Source organism: Thamnophis elegans, chromosome 4 (assembly GCF_009769535.1).
Source record: "Thamnophis elegans isolate rThaEle1 chromosome 4, rThaEle1.pri, whole genome shotgun sequence".
Classification (NCBI taxonomy): domain Eukaryota; kingdom Metazoa; phylum Chordata; class Lepidosauria; order Squamata; family Colubridae; genus Thamnophis; species Thamnophis elegans.
In genome coordinates this window covers 112,951,702-112,962,396 of record NC_045544.1, presented here as the reverse complement: position 1 = coordinate 112,962,396, position 10,695 = coordinate 112,951,702, and the positions used below count along the sequence as shown (strand labels likewise).

Sequence of the window (10,695 nt, the reverse complement as noted above, 5' to 3'; positions counted from 1 at the left end):
AAATATGTCTTCATATTCCAGGATGGTCCTCCTGGATATATCTAGAATTTTAAGAACAGGTGATGGGCACCGTTACAAAATGGCTTCTAGAGGATATGGGGAGAGAGACTTGACTGTTCACAAAATAGCTGTGAATGAAGTAAACCAGTGAGTTTATTTCCTGCCATCTTCTGAAATTCCCGAAGATGGTGGTTCTCACCTACAACTTACTTTGAATAGGTGGGCATAGTCCTAAACAATATACTTTCTAGTAGCCATCAACTTTTTTATTTTCTAAAAATTCTATGTTTCATGTGGAACCAGAAGCTGTTTTGTAACTAGAGGTGATGCTGGAGGATAGTTCTTAACTTGGTAACATGCCAGTTGCTTTATTATTTTCATGTTTTAATGAAAAGAATAAAAACCAGAGAGCAAGATGCCTTGCAGGGATGCAGGAAGGTGGCTGTTGGTATGGTGGCACCAATGTTAGCACATTGCCAAGCTTTTTCTTACTGGAAATAACCGTTCTCTAATTTCTTCTCATGTAGCTTCCAACGTGACATCATGAGGATGCTATTGTGGGGGATCTTGTCATTCTGCTTGCTGGTCTATGCCCACGATGACTGCCGGAAGGACTGCCTGAACTGCCACAGACATCTATACAACCACCAAGATGACTTCAGCCTTCTGGTGAGTAATCCCAGCAATTAGCATATACATTCATGTTCTGTGTATGTCTTGCCTGACTGACTGAACTCTTGTCAATTGAAAGGGAGGGGTGGAAGGAGGGAAGGAAGGAAGGAAAGAAGGAAGGAAAGAAGGAAGGAAGGAAGGAAAGAAGGACAGAAAGAAAGAAGGAAAGAAGAGACTTTCCATTAAATAAGCTTATTCTACACTCCAATAGACGGCATCTGCCTCTCCCACAATATCTGAGAGAATAGACATGCTTTGGGTTCCTTTAATAAAACAACGTCATCTAATAGGAACCTGGAGGCTTGCATTTCCCTCTAGGAGTAGCATATCTCTGAGATTCAGATGACCCAACCCTGTTGTTCTTCCCAAACTTAAAAGTTTTTAAGGTTTTTTTTTCCCCATGCAGGTACTGGGTCTGACTTTAGAGTGAGCCCAATTAGTAAACAGCTTGAGTTGTTGAATATGTTGCATTTGGTCTATGTTTGTGTTATTTTATATTTTGTTTTCATTGTTTTTATATTCATTCTTAATCTTGCTTGTGTTTTTAAGTCTATGTTAACCACCAAAACCATAATTTGCAAGGTGAGTGGATAGGTGAGAGAGATGGACAGATATTGTGTGCCTTTAGCAAGTGGCTTGAGATTATGACAACCACAATTGTTCTTTTGGTTCATTACTTGTGGTTCAGGCTAACACAGTAAGATGTAAGAATGCTGTCATTAATGCTGTTCTCAACATTAGGAAATGTAACCTTTCATCTGTAACTTGAATTGCTAATTCCCTATCTACTGACATGGCTGGGCAGTTTAAGAGTCATAATGAATGAATAAAAGTGGCTAACTAGACCAGTCTTCATCCTGCTGGCAGTAGAACCTCTGTACAATTAGAAATTGCAATTGACAGATCATTAATATTCATTTGAATAGCCTTTCTGCTCTGTGCCATGACGCATGGCCTCCTCATTATACAGCAATAACAAATTTCCATAATTGGCTCCACCTTGAGTCAACTTCCAAGGGCACTGCAGAAGGAACAGACCTTTTGCAAGCTGCCCCCAGGAGAGTAAAGACACGAGGACCATGTTAGATGAGGTGGAAACAACTGGTTTTTCTTAATTTGAGTATAGATAATGATCAGTAGATTACCAGAGCCAAATAGATCTTAAGGCAGGTGCATACAGGCTCCTCTGAAAGCCCACCACCACGAAGAGATGTAGGTAATCTAGAAAATGCTATTGTTTCAATTTCACCTTCTTTGAGCAGTCTATTCTTCAAGCTTTTGGTGCTTGGGGTCCACAAGGAAACCTTAGAAGATGAAGACTGTACTGGTTGAGATGAGGCCAACACTGACAAGGTTTTTTTTTATTATTTTTTTTTTGGAGGGGGTAGAGGTAAAATGAATTATTTGCTTTTAGACTGCCCACAGCTATCCTGTTTCCCCCAAAATAAGACCTCTCCGGATAATAAGCCCAATCAGACTTTTGAGCACATGCGCTAAAATCAGCCCTCCCCCAAAAATAAGCCCTCCCTGAAAATATTGCAACACAGCAGCAGCCATGAGGTGACCACGCTTGCCACCTACTGCCCTTCAAAAATAATAAGAGCTCCCCAAAAATAAAGCCAACTACTTATTTCAGGGGTCAAAAGAAAATAAGACCTTGTCTTATTTTCAGGAAAACACAGTACAGGTCAAGTTAAGTAGGGGAGGGCAAAGATGCAAGCAAATCTTGCTAATTCCCAAAACATTAGTTCCTTTTTGTAAAATCATTTAGTATATGACCACAGAGGCAGAGTCCAAAAGAGAACTGGAGTTTTTTTTTTTTGGGGGGGGGGGGTGTTCTTTGAAAATGTTTTGCTTTTCATCTAAACCTGTTCCAAAGGTGCTTTCCTTCCAAAGGCAACTGGTTCTGAGTGAGTGGTGAAGAACTGAAGAAGCTTCTTGGATGAGAAACGAAATATCTTCAAGCAAACAAAAAAGTCCAATTGCTTTTGGAAAGCAAGCATCTATAGGACAACCATGACCTGGATGACTGAGAATCTTCATAGACATTCTCTTCTAAGAAGCTTCTTCAATTCTAACTGTTATAGTCACCAAACATACCATGCCCACATAAATAATCTGCATTGTAGCTTAAAATGAAACCTCATAATTGATTTCCCCATGCAGCATCTATTGATTGCTTCCTCACACCTCATTCCACATTCACCAGAAAATTCAGAGGTGTCAAATTGGCCCGCAGGCCATATGTGTCCCACGCAGGCCATGCGCACCCCAGCTCCGCAAATGGAAAAAACGTCATGAAACGTCATGTGATGGCAACGTGACACCACAAGTTTGACACCTATGAGATAGGTCATATCGAGGGGAGTGGGCTGAAATGCGAAGATAGGAACCTCTCCCAGTGGCCCTCACAATACTTATAACAATTAGACTGTTTCTGAAGGCCTGTGTAATGCTGGAAGAACCATAAATCCTACAAGAACATCCTAGTTATTCTGTGTATGCGGCACTGGGGTATGGCATAAGGCAGAATAAAGAGTCCCCGGGTGGAGATAGGTATAATTTACATAGGTTGTGAATGAGGAGCTTGAAATCCTGACGACACTTCCAAATGACAATTTCCGTGCTGGTTTAAAAGCAGCTCCTAATTTCTGTCACCATATGATGACAACAGAAAGGTTGAAAACATTGTAAGCTTCTGCAAGGGTTTGAAATGTTTTCCTCTTTTAAAAGGAATTGTTACCCACTTCCCATTCCTAACAAGACATTTAAGGGGAATACATTGGCTTGATAATTTCTACCCTTCAATAGTCCTGATGAAATAAAGTGGATGAGGTTGACAAATTGGTCAGTTTCCTCCTTTTCTTTGACAAAGGGCCAGTAATTACGAAGGGGGCCAGGTTGCTTCTTTCGTTCTTTCCCTTTTTATAGATCTCTTTTTCTCTTTCTCCAATCCTTTATCTGAGGCAGCTCGGGTTCAGGAAGTGGTAGTCATTCCTCTTGTTTGACTCCAAGAAGTAAAGACAACTGCTGATCATTTTCAACTCTACCTGAGAGATCACCAAGTGAAAAAGATTGTGATGCACAAACGCCCTCAATTATTGACATTCACTCAAGTGATGACACTTACTACGTACTCCAGAAAATCCCAGTTCAAAAATAAGGGCTGTTATTTCTGGTAATAGTGACAGAGAAGACCTTTTCTGACTCCAACCATATTGTTCAAGCATCTTCTCACTACAGAGCTAATTCATCACAAATAGTCATTTAAAGAGGCTGTTAGTATCTAACGGAAAGCAATTATGAGATGGCAACCAGGGCTGACACTTCCCTTTCATTCAAAGGGAATTGAATTCACAGTAAGAGGTTATTAAAAGCCAAGTGTGATCAACCCCACTTTCTTTTTTCATGCCCACATTGCTAAGCCTTTACAGTCATGCTTAGTATTTCTAGAAGCAATTGTTTTCTCTGTTAGCAGTTGGATTAGCTGCCTTTTAACGGTACACAAGCTATTGTTTTCATCATGTTTTGGGGTTGTTGGTTTTTTGGCGTACATCTACAGACATGAGTTTAGACAAACAGCTTATTAAGAGTGGCAGAAAATCCTGGGATTTGATTTGATGCGTTCATTTATAAGAATATTTATACTGTTTTTACATAACTTTGTTAAAAGTTCTTGGGAAATTGGTGGTACATACATAATGAATATAAGTTAAAAAAAAATAACAATGCAAAATCTATCATTTGACAATATGTTTTTTTGAACACAGATACTTATCTAGAATTCTTTATTGGGGAAAATGGTACAAAGACCAGAAGCCCTATTTTTGTTTTAGAGAGGTAATAAGCATTTCAGATATGCATTTTTATGTTTGAACCCTTGGAGAACCAGTACCAAAGAAAATACATTTTTTCCTTGCAGAGTCTAATGGAGAGTAGTTTCAGTGTTAGGGGATTGATTCCAAGAAACAGAAAGAACAAGAAATATTCTTCAATACATAGCCAGAACCGGGTACAATCGGTATTCAACAATGTTTTATAGGAACAAACACTTGAACATTGGCTTCTAGTGGCTGCAAAAGTTACCATGTTTTAGTCTTTCATGATGCATCCTTAGGAAATCAATGCCATTAGTGACAAGTAGATTTTACCACTTCATCATTCCCCTGAATTAAATGTTTCATCTCTTCAAACTTTTAAGAAAAAAATAAAAACTACTTAATTCAAAGTAGACAAGCTGATGTCCTGCATCTATTCAGCAGAGCCGTGGTGGCACAGTGGTTAGAATGCAGTATTGCAGGCTGACTCTGCCCGCTGCCAGGAGTTCAATCCTGACCAGCTCAAGGTTGAGTCATCCTTCCATCCTTCCAAGGTGGGTAAAATGAGGACCCAGATTGTTGTGGGCAATATGCTGACTCTGTAAACAGCTTAGAGAGGGTTGTAAAACACTATGAAGCAGTATAATGCTATTTCTATTGCTGGAGTGCAGTTTCCAGAACCCCCTTTGACTGGGCTCACAGCTAGATTCTTGAAGGCATCCTGGAGTGGCTGTTCTTATTAGTAATCACCATCAGAGAACAAACTCCTAATTTCTGACAGATCTGGTGATTCAACAACAACACAGCCTGAGCATCTGGCTTCTGAGAATTCTGCACATAGATCTTCTCCATGATTAAATCTACAGAAGAATGAGCAAGACTAAGCAAAAAACAACAATTTTAGAAGATAGGACCAGAAAAAGAAATCCAAAAGTTGTAGCACATTGAAAGATTGATGGCATTTTCTCACCAACCTCCTAGGAAATAATGGAACAATTCCATTTTGAATGACAGTTCTTATCAGTCTTCAGTGGCCACTATTCATATAATAGGAGACTGATTTGAAACTGTCTTCTGTTTCTACCACTACTACTATTAGATTACCATTATCTGTCAGATCATGAGTAAAAATTCTTGGTGAATTCACTGCAAAGACCAAATCCAAACAGATGTATTGACTTCTGAATTAGTCTGTAAACCTGTAGGATTTAAGGAAAGTCATAAAGAATTTCCAGGAAAGGAAATCAGAAGGAATGTTATATTCTCTATTGCAGCCATGGATTCTAAAATTCACTCTTTGTAAATTAAGCTATATGCCTAAGAAAAAGCAGAAACAGGATTATTTTAAAACATAACTTACTGTAATATACCTCTTTGACTTTCTTCAGCAAAGTGTCAACTTTGAACTGAACCTAGCCACAACCATCTTTATGTTCCTCAGTTGCCACCCAGAGGGGGAAGAGGTGAAGGGGAATGCATTACTAGGCACAACAAAGAGCTTTCTCATAAGAACCAAGGTCATCTCTACTGGCAACAGATAAGGTTGGGGAAGGAGCCCGCCAATTAACCCAATTGGCCAATGTGACCTGCAACACTTGGGGATGGAGTTATTTCCTAGTTTAATTATACTAAAACTGTGGGAAAGATTTAGATTTGGTTTTCCTTTGAAGCTGTGCCGATATGATGTACTCATTAAAGAGGACTGAAAAGGAGCCAGGTCTCAGAGTTCTGATTTGCTTGAGTTTGTTAGTCAGAGCCTTGACACAATGATTATGATGTGTACCTTTCCTTACATTCAGAAAGTGAGGCATATTACTAAGTGTCCTTGTTTCCTCCCTACAGATCTGTGTAATGGAGTGTGAAGGGAAACTGTTTTCCAGTGCTACCTGGGGACTTTGCAATAAAGCCATCAGCAGAAAAAGTTCTTTGTCCCTAGACCACAGTAGCCTGGAAGAAATGAAATGGCCACTGGAGATGTGGGATGGCAGCCTGAAAGGAGCCAGAAGTAACCTGAAACATCACAGTGACCTGACCAGAATGCTGGATCTCAGTGATGGAGAAGATAAGCAAGTGTCCAAATTGAGTGGTCTCATCCGTCAGCCAAAGGCAGAAGATGACACTAGTGATGGAAGCCAAACTCCACTTGGGGATTTACAGGATCAGCTCAAGATTCCCAAGAGGGTGGGCGATTTCCTGAGGGCCCCATTCAACTACCGGGAGATGGAAGAGCCCGAGGTGCAAGCACTCCAAAAACGATTTGGAGGCTTCATCGGTGTTCGGAAATCCGCCCGGAAGTGGCACAACCAGAAAAGGTTCAGTCAATTCCTGAAGCAGTATCTGGGGATGTCCCCACGTTCCATTGAGTACGATGACTTGGCTGATGACCTGAAGGAACCAAATGAGATTTAAACAAATGGACTTTTCCTGGATTGTTGTCATTGTTGTCGTTGTCGTTTCCTTCTCAGATTATGAACATGTTGTGAATTGATTTCAGAGCTGCCATGGCCAAAGAAGCCAACCCCATTCGTACTATTCTGCTTTATCAATGATCAGCCAACCAGTCTTAGCATCGGAAGGGAAGTCTATTTTCTTTGAAATAAAATTCAGAATCGCTTTGTGTAATAATATTTCACAATTTTTACATTTGTATGAATAAAATTGGGGGGGAAATCTACATTTAGTTGGTTAACAAGCTAGAGAGCAGGTAATGGTAACTCTTTCCTTCTATTATATTACCTTACTATGTTTAGGAAAAATCATTTTCATCGGGGAAGTGAGTTTTCCAAAATGCAGCAGCCGACTTCATTCTCACCAGCAGTTTCCATGGATCCAATTCAGAATCTTACCAAGCCTGTTCCTTAGAAAGAAGACCAAGTTTTGCTCCTGTGCATTTGGGGTGTTTTTGATCACTTAGGAAAACTGGATATGAAACCAGATTCCAACTCCTGGTTTAAGGCTTCAGAGTTTTTTTTTAGAATGGAGATTTACCCAGAATTTTAAAAAAACAATCCCTGATTTGCTTCCCACTGGGGTTTGACATCTTTAATATGGCAGTGCTATGGTATTTGTGGATTTTTATTATCAGTTCCCCATTTTCTTTCTCTCTCCATGGCATGTATTTTATCAAGCCTGCTGTCTCCATGCTGTCATTTTCAAAGATGTGTTTTATTAATTGCCAGGACCAGGAGCAAGTGAATTCCTCTTCACTGCTGCCTGCTAACAATTTTCAGACAAGACGCATGATCGATAAAGAAATGATGTAGCTGGCTTGGGTATTTTTCTTCTGTTAATTATTGAATGTTAAATATCTAAAAAGGGAAACAAATTCTGTCCTTTTTGATTTCAGGCACAAAGATTTCTCCATTAAACTTGTACATAGCAAAAAGAAAAAGAAAAGATTAATAAATTAGTTTTCTATTTCTACTGTAGCATTGTGATCGACACACTTTCAATGACTACATGCTTTCTCATCACAACTTTAAAGCTCTGCTTGCTCATCTTATAAACATACAGGTTTCTAATGCTAAAATCCAGGCCATACTTAGACTACAAAAAATTGGGAGGACCACTAAAGGATAGCAAAGAAATAGAGGAAAATATTGTCATTTGGAAGTCATCTAGATTGTTGCAGCCCATAACTGAAAAATAAATAAAAGTTTTCCTTAACTTGATGCTCACCAGACACACTGAACTTCCAATACCCAATACTCTACCTAGCAGAATGATGCTAATTAAGAATTCAATGAGATGTAGCCTTGCATGTTTGAGGTCAACAGTTTGTGGAAAGTTGTCAGAAAACCCTTTCACAGGTAGCACCTCTTTGAGGTCCAGCTCCTCATCATTTCTGAACAAAAAACTGAACAAATTTTTTTTCAAGCAAACAAATTAAGCCTTATGTCTGAGGGGTTGTCATCCTTGCTTGGTAGTTTATTCCCCTTTTTCCTGATTCATTGCCACCCATCAATGACATGGGTCAATGGTGGGATTCAAATTATTTGTACTACCGGTCCTGTGGGTGTGGCTTGGTGGGGGAGCATGGTATGGCTTGGGGGCATGGCTTGGGGGACACGGCAGGGGAAGGATACTGTAAAATCTCCATTCCCTCCCCACTCCAAGGGAAGGTTATTATTTCCTCCCAATCACCTGTGACTTGGGAGGCAGAGAATAGATGAGGGCGGGGCCAGTCAGAGGTAGTATTTACTAGTTCTCTGAACTACTCAAAATTTCTGCTACTGTTTCTCCAGAACCAGTGATGGGATTCAAATAATTTAACAACCAGTTCTCTGCCCTAATGATTTCTTCCAACAACCAGTTCACCAAACTGCTCAGAAAATTAAGAACTGGTTTTCCCAAAGTGGTGCGAACTGGCTGAATCCCACCGCTGTCCAGAACTGGTCAGAACCTGCTGAATTCCACCTCTGATATGAGTTTGATTGCACCAGGGGCAGCTCTACTTCTGGAGCATTATGTGTGCAGGTAGAATGAACTTTTATCTCTTTAAAGTAGTTCAGACAAGAAGAACAACCGTGAATGTCTCTATTTTTATTGAATGGCTGCATTAACAGAATCATGCAAACTTGAATACACCACTCCCATCCCTTACATTTCCTCTCCAAAAACTAGGCAGAGTCCCTTCTGAGACACATTCTCCACCCTACCCCTCCTAACCCCATCCCTCAAAATCCATTTCTGGTTTTCTAGGCTGCAGCTCTTTTTCCTCTCTCTAGGGTCATTCCTACATACCATTACATCTCCTCTTCAATTTTGTCTTCAGTTATGGTTTTTATTTACAAAGTAAATTGTCTGAGGTAAGCCCATTTGCTAATGCAAATACGCATCATCATGTAAAAGTTTCTTTACAGACAGGTCCATATTAAGATACTTCAATCCTCTGCTCTTTTCTGAGCTTTTACTTTAATATTCCATTATTATCTCTTTCTTTTGTTTACAAGTATATTCCCAACTTTTTCGTTGCCAAAATTCATCCCTCCCCCCACTCTCCCAACATATGCAGCTGCATCTGACAATACATATTAATGTGGAACTTAATCTCTTCTGAGTCAAACCCAACATTCTAGCTCTATTTTCACAACATGCCTACCAGGGTTAATGAGGGAGCTAGGATATTATAGAAATACTAAGAATGGATCAATTAACCTAGACAATTAATTCCCAAGGATTAGACATTGTAGGAGCAAGTGTTAGTCCATGGTGACAAAAAACCTCAGGAGTTTGGTAGTACCTTTACCAGCTAACAAGAGTTTATGCTTTTGAATAAAATGTGTTAGCCTGAAAAGTGGCTACCAAATTTCTCCCACGGGTTAAAGTTAATTCAAAACAAGTTAAGTTAGCACCATTTGTTGATTGTCTTATGGGAACACTTAAGTCAAGGGAGAACATTGTGTGTCCCAGATGATGATTTTCCATCCGGTTAAAGTAATTATGTACTAAAATACAGAGATTTGTCTGAATTTGTGCTGACTGGCATGCTATGAGAATAGGACAGGACACCTGCGTATAATTGGTTGGAATACAGTTATTACAACCAATTGGAAATTATGTTTTACTTCTCTGGAGTTCACTACAGACTATTGAAGTTAATAAGATTGTCATATGAAGTGGGCTAGGTGTGCATTTTCTAAGGTGGAAGGAGTTTGGTTTATTTTAAATTATATGCATTGAAATTTATTACTCAAATAGATAGTTTGTGACCCACTAACTACTGCTAAATTAAAACTGTAGTATTCTTTATTGCTGGTCATGTTCACTAGGGATGTTGGGAGCTGTAATTCAATAATATTTTGTATCTGGATAGCTACAGTTCTCCCTATTTAATTTACAATTATACAAAACAAAAATTAAGGAAACTTAGTCAAGGAACCATGTGATTCCAGTTCTGAAACAGTTTGACTAGGTTTGTACAACCTGCTAGATTAGATTAAAATGGGGTTGGGTAAACTGAGGTAGTCATTCATTATCTTCACATGTTGTATGAATCATATCAAGTTATAATATGGCTTAATTCTTTTGGAGGTAGCACATTATATGAATGCAGCTGTTTGACTTTTGCTCTAAGCTAACAAGTCTTTCCAAAAAGCAATAATGCATTCTTGCAGATCCCCTTATTTCTAGCCAGCTGCAGAATTTGGGCTCACATTTTAAATTGACTGAATAAGAAAGAAAGCCCATGGAACACAGTGGGACC

The 10,695-nt window shown here is 39.3% G+C and overlaps 1 protein-coding gene across 1 annotated transcript; it reads left to right on the top strand.

The window, feature by feature from the left end:
- The first annotated feature begins 543 nt into the window (after positions 1 to 543).
- On the top strand, positions 544 to 6,899 carry PNOC (prepronociceptin). The gene is made up of 2 exons (XM_032215072.1): positions 544 to 669; positions 6,333 to 6,899. Exons 1-2 carry the CDS (start codon positions 544 to 546, stop codon positions 6,897 to 6,899), a joined length of 693 nt encoding a protein of 230 aa, XP_032070963.1.
- Positions 6,900 to 10,695: the final 3,796 nt, after the last annotated feature.